This window comes from Betta splendens, chromosome 5 (assembly GCF_900634795.4).
Source record: "Betta splendens chromosome 5, fBetSpl5.4, whole genome shotgun sequence".
In the NCBI taxonomy this organism is placed as follows: Eukaryota; Metazoa; Chordata; class Actinopteri; order Anabantiformes; family Osphronemidae; genus Betta; species Betta splendens.
The window spans coordinates 12,460,765-12,481,745 of NC_040885.2; the positions used below are offsets into that span (position 1 = coordinate 12,460,765).

Consider the following 20,981-nt stretch of genomic DNA (forward strand, 5'->3'; position numbering starts at 1 on the left):
TTGCGTACACAAACTGCAGCTCGACTCTTCGTTCCCACTCCCAGAGCTCATCCGTCTCGTTTAGCTCCGTCCTCGGGGAACGCGAGCCCATCTTTCCAGTAATCCTCATTTAGATTAAAAACATAAACGCTGTCTATAGATCACCTTCCGCGTGGAGCATCGCTGGAGTCAAACCTCAGCATTCTGCCCATTAAAGGCGCCCGATCGCAGACAACTTCAATTTAGGGTAAATTAATGAACGAGCCGCGCTCACCGAGCTCTTCCTGTGAGGTCATACGTCAGTTTACTGAGCGACTGTAAACAAAATCGCTCTAATGAACAGTTCGGAAGCTAATGATCTCCCTGTGTACACAATGACACAATGTCAAAAAACGCAATCCAGACAACAGCTAATTGAGCCGAGCTGCCCGCGACGACGCGCCGCCGAGGCCCGCTCCAAGACGCCGCTTCACCAGGTCATCTGGGCAATTTGGCTCCGTCAGTCACTGGAAGCGGTCTGTCCCACCTCGCACCGGGACGCCTCAGCGAAGCCGCCGACTGCAGCTGCTTCCTGTGGGCGAGCGAGCCTGAAGTGACGGGGAGAGAGAGGGCGAATGTACCTGAATGTACCTGCGTGTTTGTCTGGATGTGCGCCTCGTCCTTATGCAAAGCGGAGAGCCGGGTTCCGCCTGACGGTCCGGTCTGCTGGAGGTTCTCTGCGTCTCGTGCTCGTGGCCACAGCAGGAGGACTCGCGCTTTCAGGAAGCCATAGGTTATGTCATTTTTAGTCATTACAATTACGCCCAGTGTAGGTAAAGCGTCCTATGGCTTTGTTTGCACGCTCAGTGTGTTGGTCAGCATAAGCTCAAAGGATGTTTGCTGGTCGCTGGGTTCCATTTTTCGCCCTGTGAGCACCTGTGGGAGGACTGGGGGTGACCTCTGTGTGTCACAGCAGATGCGTGGCACGGCTGAATAAGATAACGTCTTATCATCACCATCACCAACACCAACAACCACCCACCCACACACACACACACACACACACACACACACACACACACACACACACACACACACACACACACACACACACACACACACACACACACAGCAGCCTGACCTTTAGCTTTTCCGGCCTCTTGACTTAAAGCTCCGACTGAGGACTGCCTTTTAAAGTCAGACCTGTTGCACAAAGCCATTTTAATTACACAACTCATTAATAGGTAATTAAGCGATTTGAAGGTCAAAAATCCCAGTGGTTAATAAGTAAACGTCTGCGAGTTCATTTCATGCTACGGGTCAATATGAGCTGCAGCTGCCAAATTTATTTGAGAAGAGGAGGACAAAACAGAGTGAGTCTGTGGAGAAGGCGCAGAACGTATATTAAAAGAATTACAGTAGACGACAGTAAATACTGGGACCAACACAGCTTTGCCTCCAGTTATAGTGAAGTGAATATTAATACACAGCTCACTGCTTGTGGCTTCACACTCAGAAAACCTATTGTTCTCACAGGAAGGAAGGACGACAGGAAGAAGGCGAGTAGACAGTCACGCACACGTTTATGTCTTCATCAGAAACTACCAGACTTTTAAAAACAGACATAATACTTTTAACGAGGATCAGTAGCAAACACTGAGTCAGATGCATGTGCTTAGAGTCATTTCCATCCCCGCGTACCAGTTTGTATGAATGATATTAGCCAGGTGAATGGATCCTCTGACCAGGGAGCTGTTTGAGAGGGAACGGACGCCTCGCTGCAGGCGTGCAGGGAGCAGACAGCTGTCAAACGACGCACGGTGATCATCTCAGCTGGAGGCGGCGGGACGTATGCGTTAGCTAACACACACACACACACACACACACACACACACACACACACACACACACACACACACACACACACACACACACACACACACCCGCGCAACAGCAGCACAGCTTTCAAGGAACCCAGGCTACCTGAGACGGTTGAGCGGATTTCAAGTAGATTTGCTGTCAGATTCTACACGGGTCCATTGAAGGATTCAAGTCTAGCCGCGGCGTCTCACACCCAACAAATAATAGTAACACTTGATGAAAAACCACAAAGCCAAGCTGAAGGCTTTAAATCTCATCTGGAGGTTAACATCTTCCAGCAGGAGAGAATGAAGGTGGATGCTCATGGCGCTGGTTTGGCCCTCGTCTTTGGATGTGTTGATATAATCTTCCTCGTGTCAGTGAACAAATAATATTCATGACCTCATGGTGAGACGTGGGTTTTTGTTTTTTTTTTTGCACCACCAAAAGAACAGTCACTCCTCCCCTCCGACCACCCCCCACCACTCCAGGGTGGGCCCCTCCCGGCTCTTGGGGTCGGGGTCTCCGCGGTGCTGCCGTCCTCCGTCCTCCTGCGTCTCCCCAGTCTGTTCCCAGTGCAGCTCTTTAAACTCGCCTCCCCTGGAGCTGCTCCCTCCGCAGTCCCGGTCGCCCTGTTTACCCCGGTCCCGGGCGGAGGCGGAGGCGGAGCGGACGGAGGACGCCGCCGGGGACGCCTCTCTGCTGTCCGTCAGGAGGACGCCGCTCTCTGAGCTGTACTCGCTGTTTGAGTCCGCACCTACACCAGCGATGAGACAAAAGCGGAGAGCGGACAGATGGTGACGGGGCTGTTGTAAACAAACACCACATGAGAGGAGCCTGGCTGCCCAGAAATCTAAGTCTGGGACGCCACCAAAATCTGCATGACGGATTGAGCTGCGGAGCTTTTATTTTATAGCGAACTGGCGAATTACAAAATAAAACGGTCGGTGGCCAGAGACACATTGGATGTTAAAGCGGTTTAATGATTATAAAATCACTGCCGGTGATAGACGCTAAATCTCCATAGGTGAAACAAACATCCTCCAAAGCTGGTGAAGGAAAGTAGTACATGTAACCAGCCTGTCACACCCTTTCCTGCTTGTTAACAGACTGAGGGATCGTCAGCAACACCTCGCGATGTGACTCGACGCTGGAACTTAAAAATAGGCAACGAAACGCTGTTAATTAGAAACTCCTGGAAGCTAAAGGTTATTTGCTCTTTAATTGGACGGGATCACAGGCGCGGCCGGCCCTCGGCTCCTGGCTGCCATTCAGTTTGCTCTGCGGTTTAATGGGATCAATTTCATACCCGCGCGTTCCAGTCACTCGACCTTTCGCCTTTCGTGCGGCTGCGAGCGTTCCCGCGCTCTCCTCCGATCAATGAGTCCGAACGCTGAGCGTGTCATCAACGGCCACGCTTTGTCATGATGAACACAGACGCTGGGAAACGATGTGGAACAGGGGCTTTAAATCATGTACACGCCTGAGAGGCAATCACATGCTGAACACGAGGCTTGGATCTTCAGGCGTTTTCAGTGTTGTTATATTATTTCTCTAATAGTCACAAACATAAGATTCTGAAGCCTAAACTCAAACGTACGCATCAAGACAGACGACTGACAACGCAGCTGCTGAGCGTGAGTCAGACGCAGCTAAATGTTGTCTTTCCCTTTCCTTATTACGCTTTAAATGTCGAAAACATAAGCAAACACGGCGAGGGCCAAAATGGTAGATTTTCCTGAAAATTAAATCAGATGCAACTTTGCTCGTAATGAAGAAATATGAAGAAAGCGTGAGCTCCGCCGCGCTGTTGATCGCAAACATAAAAGACTGTTTGTGTCAGACAGCTCCCAAATACGACGGCGGAAGGAGAGGGAGCTACATGTTGACAGAGAATTCGAGATTGGGGATGGATTCGAGCAGAGGCGTGTAAAGCAGGATTATTTGGATCAACCTTCACGTAAAGCCCTTGTTTGAGCGAACAACCACATCGCAAACAGCGGATCTGCGGCGCAGAGCGAGCCCGTACTTATCTTCATACGCATTCAGGAGTCAAATAAAATAAGATAAAAAAAAACATCCAAATTTAAATTTCGCCACAAGCTCTTCCTGATTAATTTACACCCACCTCGTGTGCGCGTGATTGATGGAGGGAGGAGGGAAAATTAAATAAAACATTAAAAATATGCAGACTGAATTCTGAGAGAGCAGCGGGTCCGGGCTCGTGACGGTTTCCCTCTGCCTGTTGCCTAAAGCAAGCCGCGGAATTTAATCAGTCAATGGGGAGGAAAAATCCCATTTGGATTAGAAGATACACATTAGGCATGATATCTTCATTTTTTAGATGAAAACTGTCCCTGCAATTGATTGGAGGGGCTTAGCAGTGGCTCCAGGCCACAGCCTCTACATACATCTGAGAGACAGCTGATCCATTATTAGAATGAAACGGAGAAAGGTGCCATGGAATCCCAGCATGTCGGGATTTAACGCGTTACTCACGCGCGTTTATTTATTATGAACGGGCTTAAATCCCGTCCAGGCTGTAAAACACCACGCAGAGATTTTTGTGGAATCAGCTTTTCCCATTAACTCAACATGAACCCGGACCGTCGTGCTCATTTTGAGTCTATTCAACCGGTCTAGTGATGACAAGGCCACGTGTGGAAACAGTGGCTGGAATGAATGAAGTGCTGAGCGTTCGCTCAGCTGATTTTTTTTGATTGACGGCGGATGATTTCCCAGCAGAGGGAAAACAACTGTCATGACACCAGCAACTCTGCGGATATTAAACTGTTTCCTTTGAAAGTGAAAGTCTCGTCTACTCACATACTTAAAGTCACACAACTGAATTGAATTATTTATGTGCTCAGTTAAATAGTTTCACTTATGCTGGAATAAACCCCAGTGGTTTTGCAGCGTGCTGACCAAAAGGAAGAGTCCGATCAAGTCTGATCCTCCTCATTAGACTTCACATTAAATATTGAAGTAAAATACATGGAGGAGCAGAGCAAACCCTTCCACAAATGCTCACAAAATAAAGCAGATGAAGACTTTTAGTTAACGCTCTCACAACCGCTGTGACAGGAAAGCGCCGCCCTTGCATTAAGGATCATCAAGGAACTGACCTCTGACAGCAGCGAGGCTTGAGACCTGACTCCAACGCCCCCCTAAAGAACTCGAGCAGCCCTGGAAAAGCCGATAACGGCCAGTGGTGAGTTTGTCGGGGGGAGATAAGATCGCGTTAAGGGAGCGGTGGGTTCAAGGTCCACGGCTGCACCGGGACCCCCCACAACATGAGCGTGGGCCGGGTCGGTACCTGGACCGTGTGATAAGGGACGTCAACGCGTCTGACGCTCAGTCGCTTCAAACGCCGGCGCTGAATGAGGATGAGGTCATAAAATGTGTCAGTCACACACACAAATCCATGACTCCGTTATTTAGCAACGCAACGTTTCCAGTCTCCTTGTTTTGTCGCAATCTAAAGATATTCAATCTGCAACCTTTCAAAAGCGACAGTAGCAAATTCCGATTTTAGAATAAGGAGACGAAGAATGTTCAGCGTGATTCACAGGAGACGAGTTAAAACTACAGCTGGAACGTGGACAGGTGCCGTCAAAGCCTCTTTGTTGAAGTAAAGCTCACAGAGCAACGCGGGAACCTGGTGCACGGAGTTTTGGTTCAAAGCAGGATTCTTCCTTTCAACCAAAGAACGAATCGCAACCAGTTCTGCTTAATTACTGAACTTTGACCTCTTATTTGTTGTCATTTGAAAATCACTACTATTCAAAGAGCCTCAGGAGAACTACACTCCGTTTCTGAGTCACGCTTCTTCTTTCAAGCTCCGAATCAAATGTTGTTCCATTTGTCTCTACTTTCCATGGTTACTTTGACGTCACCAACGTTTCAGCCGGATTATATTTGGATTCATTGTAAAGTGGAGCAGTGCTGAAGTGGACTTAATTAAGCTCCCTCTACAAAGCTGGAGCGCTGAAGGTGTTATCGTTTTCACACTCGCAGTCAACTCGTGATTAGACTCGCTTCATCAAGCCTCATAATGACTCCTGAAAACACTCCTTCGCAGGCTTTTATGTCTCATGGGAGTAAACGGATGTTGAGCGGAGAGGATGCGGCTGTGTGTGCGTTGTGTTTACGGCAGGAGAGGAGGCTCCGGCGCCGGTCCGGGGACGGCCCCCGGCTGAGTGGCAGCACATTTCCGCCACGGGCTGTTGTGTCTGGGCTTTTCATTAACACCTAAGAAGGTGTCAATCACAGTTTACTTCTGCAGGGCTTCCCATAAACAAAACAGAAGCAGGAACAAGGTCCAATTCTCCGGAGTCCCACCCGAGCGGCGAGTGTCACGGCTGAGTGCTGACGCCAAAACACCGGCGCCTCAACACCCGTTTTCCTAATGGCCGTAAAGTAGCTGAGTCTGCAGAAAAAAACAACCTGAGCTCGTCTTAACAGTACGATAGCGCTTCGTTACTGCTAACTAAAGAAATCTCATGGGTTGGCGTTTCTCCTACACGCATCGCATATACCACAGTTCTGAACCAGGAGAGAAATACAAATATGCTGTTGCACTGTTGTGTTAAAAGGCAACGGACCCCGACCGGGTTCACCTTCGTGAGCTGCTGGCTCCGTTTACCTGAGACTTCGGTGTCACTGTGCGAGTCCTCGCGGTCGGAGAGCCGCCGTTCTGCCTGCCGGACCTCTGGCACGTAGAAGTCTCCCTGCCGGGCCAACGGGGCCATGAACTGGATCTGCCCCCCTCGGTAGATCTCTAGGAATGGGTGAGCGCAGAGCCTCCGTTCCTGCGGGAGACGAAAAACGCCATCAGTCATTTTCTCAAAGGAACCGATCGACTCCCAATCTGAGGAGAGTGATTAACATGGGGCTCATTGACAATTATTAAGCCATTCATGTTCACAGGCTTATCAATGTAACAGACTGAGGAAACAACAAACATGGCAGCGTCTACAAAAGTGATGTTTCAGCCACAAGCTGTGACGATGATGTCCTTCTGAAACAGCGGAGCGGTCTCAGGTGGTAAATGTTCAGCCTCCACGCTCCAGAACCCCTGTTCTTCTCCTCCTCCTCCTCCTCCAGAAGTTGAAGTCTCACATAACAGAGACCACTTCCCTTCTCCGGGCTCATTAACCTTTCATACGCTGCCCTTTGTTATTCTGCTCATGCACAGCCGACGTCTGTTACTTTTACCCTTTTGCCATATGCTAAATGTTGAGCACTCCTGAAAACACGCGGCTACTGTAAAGTACATTTGTTCAAAGTTCCTATAATTGTTTTTGTTATTTGGAGTTGTTGCAAATTAATGATGAAAGAAGCTCATCATATTTAGACACACCACAAGCCGTCGTTTCTTGCAAAGAGCTTGTTCTCAGTGAGTGCGGTGTCAGATTGCTTTAATTAAAAGCAGATGTAACATGGCTGCATTAAAAGCGTGGCATTATGTTAATGGAGACCTCTTCCTCCATCTCCAAACCATGTTTCATCACCAACTTGAACTACATTAGCCCAAGTGTACTGGGCTATAAATCATTTCACACTCTATAGGAAATTCATGACATCTCTCCAAGTGTTGAAGCTATTCGGATCATTGTTGTTTCCTGAGGAATCCTGGGAGTCCGGCGTCCCTCGCCGGTAGCTCCATTTTCCGGCAAAGCCCAAGTAGTGACAGGTAGTTACTTTCGGTGGGACGACAGAAATGTCACATGTGTAGGATCTGATAATCAGGCTCCGAGGCTGAAGACACACACATAAGATAGATTCTTTATAGAAGACAGCTGACTTACTTTCAAACTCGATCCTATCATCTCTCTCACCATCTGTCTCTCAGCCCAATTATGACAGCGGTGACATTCCTCTCACTGCCGTCTGCAGGAGGGTTGTCAGTTTCAGTAATTTCGGCAACATCAATTATTGGAGCGTTTTTTTCCTGCTTGTGAAACATCTGTGTATCCTTATTGGCTTGGCTCATCAGCCGGAGTCAGACATGGGCTGCCACACAGCGCATATTAATGTGCACGCGGGGACGCGTGCAGACGCGCTCGCGACAATTTAATTCAGCAGCTCAGGCCTCGTCGCTGGATGATCAAATGCGAAAAGTAAAGTAAGTTACGAAGAGGTTACAAAGTTGGAGAGAAGAGATGTTATTGGAGAGAAGCACACAAACACATCACTGCAGGCAAAATGTGAGGGAAGCCTAAACTCTCCAATCTTCCAAGATCCAAGCACAAAAAATGTGCCGGGAGGAGACAAAGCGTGGATTTAAAAGCACTTTAGTTACTCATAGAGGGAAATAATAGAAACATCTAACTAATAATGAATATGCAGAGGAGCCGTCTTTGTGAAAGTGAACATCTGCTTCCTTCACAACATCGTGGAAAGAATGTCACCATATTCAGACGCGATGATTCGGGAATCCCCACAAGATGTTTGTGATCTTATACGGACTTTTCTAACCATGGTTTTAGATTCGCTGCAGCAGCCTTTGTGCGATTAGACTGTGGGAAACGCAGGCGCCAGGAGGGAATTGGTTTTAGAGTGGAAACTATTGTGAGTGAGGTTCCGAAAAATGGGCACACGAACGTCAAATTATGTGAAAGCGTAGATCAACAACAACGGGACCCAATGAATCCTACAATGCGACAAATGACACTTCACACAAACATCATTGGTTTGTTTTCCAAAATGCAAATAAGTGCAGAGCAAAAAACTGCCAAAAAAAAAAACTCTAATGATTTCCTTTCAGAATCAAAACACTGAAGTTGCATTTGCACATTAAAGCTTCAAGCGTTCCCTTCATTACTGAAAAACCCTTCAGCAGGAGGTGGAGGGGTAAGTGCTACTGACTTTTTCAGACCAACAATGATGGCCAGACGAGTGAGTGAAGAGAAAAAGGAATGCGAAATGCCAACTCATTCAAAATAAATTAATATTCAACAAGAGGATCCACTATTCCAGCGTGTGTTCTCTGAATTGCCAACTGTTTTGCTTCCTGTGTTGGAAGTTATCCAAGACGTTAATGAGCATAGCAAAAAGGGGAATTTCAGCTTAAAATATGAACAAAAACATATATCTTTATATAGAAAATAATAAAATGAGACGTACAATTGTTAAGAATTTCATAAAAACAACCTCAATACCAGTTGGCCTGACGTCCACGAAGCTACTGCCTGAATCTCCACATTTAAGTGTAAGTTGTTCACTTATTTTACACATACCTTCAACTTAAAATACCCAAAGTAATATTACTTTATTAATCCAACACATGAGAAAGTGGTTATTGCTTTCATTCCAGGTGCTTGAGATGAACCAGTGGTCAGATTTATTAAGCTCAGAGACACGTTATGTGCTTTATACGTTTAAAACGACGCTACCTACTGCTTATATTTAACATTTCTGTGCTTTCATTTGTAATTGGATCTGCTGGAGCAGTGAAAAGCCTTGGAGCAGGAAAACAGCAGAGACGAACGCAGCCTGGTAGGTTGTGATTATTGGGCAGAGGATCGCGCCCAGTGTCCTGTATTGATTTCTGTTTGAGGTTCTTCATACTCCTCTCCCGCAGTATCGTGGCCCAGGGGGCAAAGAAGAGCACTGATAGCACAGCAGAGTAACAGGGTCACCGTGAGGTCGCTTTTCCCCTCACATCCTTCACAGGCCGAGGGATTTTTGGGAGAGAAAGATTATAGTCAATTATTTTGTTTCCATGGCATGAAAACATTATTACGTTGGTGCATTATTGAGGGAGTAGACCTGGGAAATCACAGCAGCCAGAGGAGCAGCCACTCACCTGACTTTGATTAAAGCCTCTTTCCTTCGTGCTTAGTTTCACTGTTTGATTCTAGTAGAAACCTCCAGAACGGCACCGTGCTCATTTCCTCAGTACAGAGTTAAATTATTAGGCTAATTCACACGTCGCAGTGAAATAAAGCTTGTAATTACGGTGCTTTGTTGTACTGAAACAATGTCAAGGAAATTTAGCAGGAAAAAGGCATAAGAAATGAATATGATTAGTCTGAGTGTTAGTGAATGACCAATCTGGGGCTGGTCTCAAACGTGGCCTTTGGTCACCTCATGTTCTTATTCTGTGTTTAGAGCATTGTTTCTGAGTGAACAGGTGAAGGTTTCATAGTCTACGCGTAGGAAAGGATGCGTTTGTCTGTTAAAACACAGCCTACAAAGGTCATAGGTCACATATTGATGATAAAATGTCACTCTATTATAGAATGTATGTTTATAAAATGTGTTTATAACAAAAATGTGAGTTTAAAAAGCCACTGAAGGAGATGATGTGTGCAAACGTTTGTCTGGTTGCGTAAAAGGATATGCTGCTTCCAGCAACATGTGAAAGACAAACGCTCAGAACGCCGACAGATGATGAGAAGAATGACTCATGAGTTTCTGACAAACGCCCAACACCCTTTTGCCAACGCACCTGAACAGATACAACACCTGGCAACATGGCAGCAATTTGCCTAATAGATGGAAAATGAATAAATTTGTTGTTGATGATGCTGCAGACAGAATCAATTACGTGTGTTGATGTGTTTCCCATTGCTTGCTTTGGTAACTTTCCAGTATTTTCATACTAAGAAATGAATTTCCTCTGCACGGACACACTGTGTTCATTAGGTCTTTTGCTTTTAAATTGCATTAGCGCTAATTACAATTAATTACAATTAGCAGGGAATTAAGAAGAACGGTCTCTCCGGTGTGGAGCAGCAAGTGGAGCTGGAGGAGATGAGGAGAGGAGCTCTCCGGCTCCGAGAAGTGTTATTTTACACATGCGTAAAGAGGCTCTGAGAGGTGGCTTTGCAAATAAAGTGAGTACATTTGGGCAGCACAAAGTGCAGACACTGTGGAGGGATAACAATCAGGCCTGACACACAAACGGCCGGCGTGAGCTGCTCCCGCTGGTGGTTCTGTAGGAGCCATTATCTCCACACACACAAAGAAATGAGATAAGTCTTTCCCAGACGCCTCTTTAGAAATCCCATTCACTTTGAATTTCCATGAATCTGCTTTTACATCTCGTGATGTAGTTTGACAACTCCCACAAATGCTGATTAAATTAGTCCTAAATATCAATACCAGGAGCCAGTGATGATCCAGCTCTCATGGGCACAATATGCCTAAAATGATGCCATGGTTGATCACAAACAGTGTTTTATGGCTGAATGTTGGCCTGTTTGATATGACAATAAGCCGAGTGTCCAGATAGGAATCATCCGTCCAAAGCAGCTCAGACAGAAGCCAAAAACAGACAACGGTGATAAGATCACAACTGGAGAGCGGGGGGACATGAAGGAGCGTGCACCAGGCTGAGCAGGTGGAGGAAGACAGCTGAAATCATGAAGGCCACGCAGCAGGAGCCTCGAGTCGCAGGTCGGGAATGTGGGGAGAATAATGTGCTCGAGACGAGCCTAAGAGAACAAATCCTAACAATTAACAGTCGCAACACTAGAGTGTGGGGTGGCGCCACCCACTGCACCTCAGAGTCTGCACAGATGGGACAGGCTGTGACAAATCGCAGGAGGAAAAAAGTGAGACAGAAGGAAGAAGAAAAGGAGGAGCGAGACAATCGCCTTCGTCTGCTGAGGAGAAAGGCAGAATGAAGAGAGGATCAGTGAACAGGGAGGAGAACCGCCCACCGGACCAGCGCCACCAACCCTTCTACCCAATTTAGAAAATCCGCCAACAGGTGCATTAAGCGGAACTCACCGCTTCCTGGTGAGCAGAGAAAGCGGCTGCTCTGAAGCTTCCAACTCAGGACCGTCAGCGGGTCCAAGCGTGACGCCAATACACGACTGAGCCGTCCGTCGACCAAAGACACGGGATCTCCGCTGAGATCTGCAGGACGAGCGGGAGGCAGGACGGGGACCAATTTAAAGGTCGCAGCAGAAGCAGATTGAAAGACACCTTATCTCTACAGTAAATGTGCTTCTCAGGCTCTCACAGCTAAAATAAAGTCTTAATGGAAACAAAGTATTATGTTCAAATTGCCTGAACTTTCACTGTATAGACACAATGTTTGGGTGTGAAACATAAAAACAGGAGGCTACTGACATGTCAGGTGTGAGTCCAGTGGTCATTTCAGGGACATCCTGGTCCATTTCTGCTAATAAGAGGATGGTTTCTCTGTCATAATATTGGCCTCAGAAGACAAAATGTAGCAAAGAGCAGAATAATGCCCTTCATCATCTCGTTCCCGTTCGCGAGCTGCAATACGAGGCATCGTCCGCCGCTCCGGCCGCCTCCACTAAGTTCAGCTGACTTCAAAGGTAACAGGCTTTCAGTCCTGCAGGCTCTGCCAGCGAACAGGGCTCCTCCACCTGACACGGGACAAAAGGAAACCTCCACCCGCAGGATGTGGAGGGTTAAAGGGCGAGAACGTCTCAGCACAACAACTCTGCATCAACCAAGACACACTTCCTGCAGTTTGTGTGTTAATGTCAGTAATCTGTGAAATGACGGGTGATCCCACGCCATCGCATTGCTCTCCTCTTCCTTTGTGCCATGACGTGACGCCTTTCAATCTTGTAGGGCCACGAAAAGGTTTCGGGCTCGTCTTCCTCCTTTGCGTGGAGGAGAGCATGATGGGCGCTATCTCTACAGTCTACATCTCAGTCCAAAGCCTGCAGGGAAACGGATTCACAGGGGCCGAGAGCATAATGAGTGACAGTAGTCACTGCCAGTAGGAACAATCCAGGTGTCACTCAAGCAACAGCCCTCTTTACAAAGACTCATTCGGCCCCGACAGATGAACAAGGACAATTTGAAAGTCACTGAGCTGAATAAAGCAGTTAAGTCCTAAGCCTCTTTTTTATCTTTCCCATTTTCTTTCGGCCGCTCACTGAGGTCCCGGACGGCGGCACCTCGGAGCGCCGCCACCGCCCCGCTGTCGGACTCATACTTGAATGGTTCAAAATTGCCTCTTGGATTGCTTTTCTAAAAATCCCTCAAGAGGCCCCTGGGGCAAATTCATTTAAACGCGCACGTGTGTGTCTCAACAAAAGACACAAAGCGAAGGGTCAGAACATTTAAGGCGGCGAGAGGAGGCGCGAGATTCTGCTTCAATCACCGCTTGTTGTTTAACAGGAGTTTACCGCCTGCTTAATGCGCCAGCTTGTTCCTTTATTGTAATGGAATGGCAGCGTTGCTTTCTAAATGCCAAATCCAATTTATCCAGTTGGTTTTTTGATCTTTTGATCTGCTTGATGTTTGCGTTTTGTCTGTTTGTTCCCCGTGCACATGAAGGGCTTCATATCTTATTCTGAAGGTATTTCCTTACTCTAGTGTTGGACAGTGCCTGTGGTGTTTGTGTTGCTATTTGTGGTGCTTCTGCAATCGCTACATATTTGAACTATATCAAGTAAGTTTGCAAAAAAGGACAAAGGAGAGCAAATTTCACACGTACTCACACTGACATCAAAGCAGTGTATCTTTCCAGCAACCGCTCCATCTCCAGTCTTAAGTGATTGATAACAAGACACTGGCGCAAAACAATTTGTCCCGCATCTAAAAATAACCACCCTTCCTAAATTGTAATCACACCCTTCTGCCCGATCTTGATTCACAGCGGCAGCGCAACAAAGAATAAAGTTTAAATCGGATCAATCATATGTAGATGTGACATTTAACACAAACAGTAGATTCCCAGCTGCTGGAGGATGAAAGTCATGTTTGAACGCTTGACAGGCGAAGTCCACAGAGCCTCCTGTGAGCAGAGTAAGCTCCAGGGGTCATGATGCAACGCTGCTCATAAAACAGAGCCGGCAAATTGGTACATTAATATAATTAATTGGTTAAAAATAAAACTCACATACAGTAGAAGAGATATTAAGGTTTCCAGTAAAACTACATTGTTGAACCCGAAGAACATTCTTTGTTATTGCTAAAAAATAATTTATTAAATCAAACATTTATGTATTTAAAGCAAAATATCCCTTACCTTGTTAATCATGATCATTTACATATATGAAGAGCATCACTGGCCCAGAACACAGATGTTATGACTTGGATAAATGATTCTGCCATGTGTTTAACTATCGTCATTTAATATTCCATACGACACATCTAGTAATTAATTGATTTTTACTCTGTGTGTCAAAACTGGCAGTGATGATGAAAACTGGTTCTCCCTCATCATCGTGACTGGAAATCGACAGGGCACGTCATTCTGATTTCTGGAAAGGCTGAGCTTCTGTTAATCCAATTAAAGAACAATGTGAGCGGCATGGGAACGACACAACATGCCAATACTAAATATTAAAAGAGGTCCTGTCTTAGAAAGAGCTTATGAAAGACTGTGTGTGTGAAAAGAGGAAAAGTACCACTTCATCAAAGCAAACTAATTAATAATCAGTTCATTAAGGATGAATAACCAATCATCCTAACTGCATGGTTTGATCCCTGCACTTTATTAGTGTCACGCGTTGCTACTGTTAAAAGCACATAAAGAAAAGGTGTGAATATATGACTAAACCTAAAACGGTGCTGCAGGCAAAATATCTTCTGGAGCTTTGAATTTCATTAACGTTTCCCGCATATGCGAAAGAAAACGAGTGATGTTTAGAATGCCGCGCCTATTAGATAGGAACGTTTATAAACTCCAGTTGCAGAACTGAATTAAACTTTCCTACTAAATCTCCCAGCAATGTGACACCGCCCTCATTACGCTTTCCAGCCGATAAACCTCGTGACCTTTTCTGACCTTTCGGATTGTCACCGTTAGCTAAAAGCCTGCATGTTTATGAGGCCCTGCGGACCAGCATCTGTGCACTGCTTCTCAGTGAGGATTCCGCCTTCTGCCCCCAGAAACGAGGCTTCTGCCTCCGTCGCGCTGCGAAAGCCTGGGCGATCACTCCGCCATGTGTGTCAGTTCCCAAAACAGGCCCATTTTAAGGAACAAAGGAAAACTCGTTTTATATTCCGTCCAGAATCTCTGTGCTGGCGAGAAACTTCAGTGCCCTCCAGCAAACAAATGCTCCATCGTCTGCCTCTCAGAAACCTTTAGATGTCGTGAATGTCAGCGTTATTATCCTCCCGCCCCAGTCCCCCGTCCAGTGTGAAGGCCTGGACACCGTGCTCGAATCAAATCTCAAGATGCCAAAGCGCTTGTGATGTCGCCCGCCGCTAAAAACCCAGGCACAGAGGAGAAACAGCGGGGCCGATCGATGGTCCGACTAGGAAAATATCAGGCCTGACCACGGGGCAGCAAGTCAAAGTGTCTGACAGACAGAAATCATTCTGCCATGACAAGCCAGGCATGCTAAATGCTGATGAGCTTGTTTGAAAAGGTCTCACCACTGGGGATATTGCAAGTGTCAGCCGTCAACAGCATGCTTTATTCACTGAAAGAAATCCATTTAGAACTAACTGAGCTGTAAAGGCACTTTGCCAAATCTTCCTAAATACTGTTCAATGTTATGTATTTTTGTTTTTTTCTGTCGCCTGTAAATAATATATATCAGTCCATTCATTATTTTTATCATTTAATGCAACAGCTTCCTATTGTCTCTAAGTAACTACAGGCTGTTGGGAAAATTTCAAATTCTGACGCAGGACATCCGAAACCAATAAAACTGGAACCCACTTAATATTCCGGGCGGCGGCGGGTGGCGCCCGGCGTGGACGGCGGCGTAGCTCGACCTCTCAGACAGGCTAAGCGCCGCTGGAGCGCGGCCAGGCTTGAGCAGCGTCCAGGCAGATGGCGGAGTCAACCAGACAGGACACGCGGACGCGTTCCTGCAGCGCGCGCTGGGCCGACCCGCGGCGGCGCCACCTGCTTCCGCGCGCGGCGCAATTAAAGGGGACCCACGGAACGCTGGGCTCGTCCCGATGACTCACTTTCCCAGCATCCCCGGAGCGACGTGATCGGACTGGGCTTCAACTCCCAGCGTGGCTCACGTGCGCACGTGACCCTCAGGAGGTTCGGTATTGATCAGTTTCATGCTACGCTTTGACGTAAGCCCACTTCAGACAGTGAAGCATCCTCAATTTCCTAATAGTTATTTGTGTCATTTATGGGCATTTCCAACAGGATATGCGAATGACTAAGCGGATGAAGTGGCCGGCGGTCAGGCCCACAGGCAGGAATGCTGTCGAGCTGCAGCATCTTGGTGAGCAGTCGTCAGTAAAGTGCAGCACGCGGCCAACAAAGCATTGTGGGAACGCTGAGCCCCAAGGGAAGCAGACTGTATATGAAGGGCTGGAGGCGAGGATGAAGCTGGATGTGTGAATATAGCGCGTGTTCATTCTGCTTCCTTCACCCATACGTCCCAGTTTGAACAAGCACTTTAGTTTGCACACCCACACGCACAGAAAAACAACACCTGCATGTTATGGACATTATATGTTCTGCTTGTGATTCAGCTTCAGCTTCCACAGAACAGATTAGGAGCGTCATCATACCTTGATGTAGTGCTGTAGCTGGGGGTAGACTTTTCCCACTCTCAGAGGGATGGAGAGAAATGGCTTGTGGGGGATCGAGGTCGTGACCACATGCGTGACTTCGGGAAAGGAAAAGACATTAAAACCCGATGTCTCATAGCGCTGGAGGAGCTGCTCGTCTGGCTTGTTTTCCCCTTCGCTCAGAATGCTGCCCACAGCAAAACGGCACGGTGATTCAGATACCTGCAAACGAGGACCGGAATGGAAAACATTTACACATTAGTACTAATCACAACACACTCAAAGGCACGGACAAGATCAGACGCACACTGTGGACGGAGAGAAGCGATAGACGCGGCGCCGTTTTCTGGAGAACAATGGGCGCCAGCAAGGAAAAAGTAGTTTTTCGGTGATGTCGGCCAGATGCCAAACTTAAAGAGGAAGCCTGGCCGTTAATTGTAGCTCTAATTGGGGGATTTGGCACTGGAGCAATTATTGCTCCATTCTCCAGTCTGAGGACGGTGATGCCCATTAAAAGAGAGAAAACGGGAGTTACTCTTTACAAATGATTACTCCTGGGACATTAAAGACCTTCTCCCCACTGTGCTGAGCTGAGCACTACTGAAGGCTCGTGAAATAAATAATGTGGAATGGTCCGGTTTGTTCATAAACCTATCAGCGCTACACTTCATGCTCAGCGGATGGGTCTGGGAACGTCTGCTTGGAACTCGGCGGCTCGTGACCCAGGGTGAGCGCTGGGAGAAGTGTGGCGCTCACACACCGGGCTAATGCTGCTACGGAAACGCTATTTTCTGCCCATTTTGCTTTCATTACCAGCGATTGAGGGAACAGAGGAAGACAGCGTGCGACGGGGTCAGACCAGGAACGACCCAGGGACAGCGTTGTATTCGGGTCCGGCCTCGCGGAGGCTCGGCTGAGGCCGAAACCTCACGGAGGTCGAGACACAAAGTCACCGCAAGAAGTGAGTTAGTGCAATTTGTGATGTGGGCATTCGTATAGGTTACTGTAACATTAGCTCAGTGCATGTTATGTGTTACCAATATATGAAGATCTACATTAGGTAGAGTCCAGTTCTTTTCGAACCTGCTGGGATCACATGATGGTTCTGATGTTTTGGTTCCTTCATTAAATAAAGGCTTTCCTCATTTTTCCCATATGTTTAATGGTTAATTTAGGGTGAAAATGCTAAAGGTCCCCTTAAGGTCAACACTGATGTGAGCATATACCACTGCTACATTTAGCTGAACTTCACAGGCAGTGGGGGGTCGAGGCCACAGGCGTTTATTCATTATCACAAGGCGTCAGCACAATCAAGCACAGCCAAAAGCGCACAACTCGCCGTCGATGTGTCGCCTCTCCGCACTCGTAACCTACTCGCTCGCGGCACAGCAGTGAAGCCGCCCAAAAACTCAGCAGCAGCGATCTCGTCCTCGCGTCTCTGGCCGACGGCCTGAAGTAGGTGCTTCTGTCCGCACTCACATTTCAAGCGATCCAACTCAAATCTGAATGTTTTACGCTAACCTTCTGAAAGGGCGGGAATTAGTGTGATTTTATACTGTTTCAACATTCGACCACAAAGGCTAGCGTTCACACCCCCCCCAGCCACACACACAGCTTTCATGACCAAGACAAAGTCCCTGAAAATGAACACACACGTGTCTCCTCCTTCAGCACTACTCAACTTGTCACCCACTTTGTCTCAAGGACCGCAAACGCTGACGCTTCCTTGGAATATCAAGTTTGACAGAAACCCGTTTTCTGCACCCCCATCGCCTCCCTCATGACATTCGGTGGACACCGGCAGGGGAGCTGCAGAGTGGAGGTGAAGTGGGCGCGACGGAGGCAGAGAAACCTCCTTGATTTGAAACAGTGAAGAGGCTGGTGGAGGAGAAGGGTTTAGTGAGTGGGACTCAGAGATGTGTGTTAGCCATTTGAAGGAACAGGCAGAGCTGCTCCCGCCACGTATCCATGGCAACCGTCTCAGGACCGACTCAAGTCCTTGTTGAGGTCTTTTGTTTCTCCAGAGGAAGTGATTAAAGGAGGTAAAAGTGAGACAACTGAGAACACAGGATGACACTAGTCATGCTGACACTTATCCTCTGTCTGTTAGGACGTTTGAAAATCCCTCCAACTGCAAATATCAAGGGGCAGTTTTTGACAATTTAACCCGAAACCAGTTCTCCTGTCTGAGAGCACTCTCCTGACGCGGCGACTGAATAACATCTTGAGGCTGAGACACTAATGAGTTGAGATCATTACGCCAACTATTTAACTCAGATCAGGACTTGGCTTCCCACTACCGGCCTAATTAACGGCCTGAGAAGAAAAAGAGGAGCATAACACAGAGGGATCTATGGCAGAACGCCGCCGCTGTCCTCGGCATTCCTTTAGGTTGATGTCGACACTTCTAAAGGCCAGTGGTACCGATGGCGGATACAAGCCTGCGTCAGAGAAGGAAACTAACTTGAGTCGCACAATAAGAGGTGAGGACGGTGAATTGCTGACTCGGCATGTTTGGCACATCAGGGCAGCTATTAATGCTACAACATTTTAATTATACATATACAACAATCTAATTGTTCTGGTTACCTGAGCCTCCCGTCTGCTTAATCACTTGCAGGTGCTAAGACTTCTATTCTTCGGTTGTTTGTCCAGAACGTATTGAGGAAAAAAACACTGTTCTCGGAGTAAAATGTAAAACCTAGCACCACACGATAGCAGTGACCACACTGAGCGAGCAGATATTGCTTCCTGGCGCTCGAACACGCTGAGATGTTGGGACGGATGAGTTCACACGGGGTTGGAGAGTGAAAACATTTTGCAGTGAGAATCAACTAATTAATTTTGTTTTTGGCTGCGGTGGAAGACGCCGCGTGGAAAAAGAAAAGTATTGGCGGAGCCCCCACATTGTGTACGAACCTTTACAGAGCTGCAACGATACTGGACATTCATGAAATAAACACCAAGAAATAAAACAGTTATTTCTGCTACAAAACACAAGTGGGGTTCTGCGTATTTCATATAGTGTGTGTCAAAATGATTTGTTTTATTTTGGACTGCCCCTCTTCCCTGGTGACAGTAACTGCCCAATAAACTGTCACACTGCAGCTCCTCTCAGCAAGGGCAAAAACAATGCCAGTGCAATTCTGATTTACACAACTGGATGCTGCAGTGAAGCCCCAGAGCTAACAAGACAGGCTGGTCAGCTTACTGTCAGAGGCCAGCGCTAGCAACCTGGGAGCTGCTCCATCATACTGAAAGCACCTTCAATAAGATATACACGCCGCACATCACGCGACTGTATGTCTGTATAACACTACGAACGCTGGAGCCTGTAATACAGCTCAACAGTTACAAGCAATCTATGTAGGAAAACTTCATTTTTTTACATTTGGAATAAATTATTGGCTTATTGTGCTCATTACCTTCAGCTGAAATAACTTATTTATTACTTCTTAATTAAGTTGCATCCCATGACATCAACACAACAAACCTAACATTATTATTATTGTTTGATCATATTTTAATCATTGATACAACACATCCTATTCAGTTAACAAAATACTGTGCCAAATTCTTTAAGTCTGAGAAAATAAAAAAGACAGGGAAATATACAAAACTTGAATAATTAGAAGTGGGTAATTAGTTCTGAGAACAAATATTTTAACTCTCTGATTCACTCATTCAGTGTTCAGTGGGCATGACCTTGCTATAACTAGCCTAGTTTTAATAAAACATTACCGCCATCTAGTGGTGAAATCTGGTATATGTTGCGAAATCTGTCGAATTATTAAGTTAAATTCTAGAGAAGTGCTGAAAGCGAGGTTGATGCTATTGGAGCTTTTGTATGAAGACACCTAAGCCTGTGTTATGCAATACATATCTGTGTTTTTACCTTTTCGGGGTCGTCATAAAACACTCCAATGCACGAAAGCTTTGGTCCGATACTGAGAGACTCCCTGAGGAGCTGTCGGCAGCTTTTATACGGTCCTTGTTTGAATTTGTAGGCGAAGGTGATCTTCTTGAGCGGCGCGGGGCCCGTTCGCACGGTGATGCGTGAGAACAGTCCCGAGTGAACGAGCCACGCAGCCACCGATAACAGACTTAACAACAGGCTGGAGGCACAGAGGATGAGCCAGTCTGGCATCATGGCTGAGCTTCTCGACACTAAACGCGCCTGTCACACACCAGCATGTTTAGGGGAATGCTCTTTAATGAACTGCGGGACTCAATATAGGTTTGTTTCCCCAAACGAAAAGACCAAAAGATTGCACGTTGCACGGAACTTCCTGGAAGGTACCATTTCCACCCGGCACCGTGGGGGCGGTCTTTTGTTACAATTACGGTATGATACTGTTGTTTAACTGTTATAAACTCGTTTATAATAAACTCACTCATTATTTAATCTGACGTGTGTGTCAGAACACTGTCAGACTAACTTATATAACTTTAATCCGTTCTTTTCATCGTGGTTTAGGGCCTGAGTAAATCTTTCGGTAATTTGGCAAGTGCCGCCTTTGGCTGCGTGCATTATTTCTGATGCCCTGAAAGGACACGTACCCTGCATCCTGTAGTGTTTTACATAAAGCAGCAACAAAGCAGAAATAAAAAAAACAAGCAATGGCGTCACTTCTCCTTCGTTTATCTTCTTTTCAGTTACAATACACACACACACACACACACACACACACACACACACACACAATCATATGTTAATGTCTAGGTAATTC

General features: G+C 46.7%; 1 protein-coding gene across 1 annotated transcript; it reads right to left on the bottom strand.

The window, feature by feature from the left end:
• Positions 1 to 1,289: 1,289 nt before the first annotated feature.
• LOC114856267 (testis-expressed protein 264 homolog) lies at positions 1,290 to 20,553 on the bottom strand. The gene is made up of 4 exons (XM_029152082.3): positions 20,147 to 20,553; positions 16,252 to 16,473; positions 6,464 to 6,629; positions 1,290 to 2,575 (listed from the first exon to the last, which is right to left on the bottom strand). The coding sequence occupies exons 1-4, from the start codon at positions 20,399 to 20,401 to the stop codon at positions 2,274 to 2,276; spliced, it is 945 nt and encodes a 314-aa protein (XP_029007915.1). The 5' UTR covers positions 20,402 to 20,553; the 3' UTR covers positions 1,290 to 2,273.
• Positions 20,554 to 20,981: the final 428 nt, after the last annotated feature.

Excerpts from the sequence above, each read along its gene's own strand:
- LOC114856267 (XM_029152082.3), bottom strand. The coding sequence starts at position 20,401 with ATGATGCCAGACTGGCTCATCCTCTGTGCCTCCAGCCTGTTGTTAAGT. Across the intron at positions 6,630-16,251 it reads AGCTACAGCACTACATCAAG|GAACGGAGGCTCTGCGCTCA; the intron begins GTATGATGACGC and ends CGTCTCCCGCAG. Across the intron at positions 2,576-6,463 it reads CAGTGACACCGAAGTCTCAG|GTGCGGACTCAAACAGCGAG; the intron begins GTAAACGGAGCC and ends TCGCTGGTGTAG.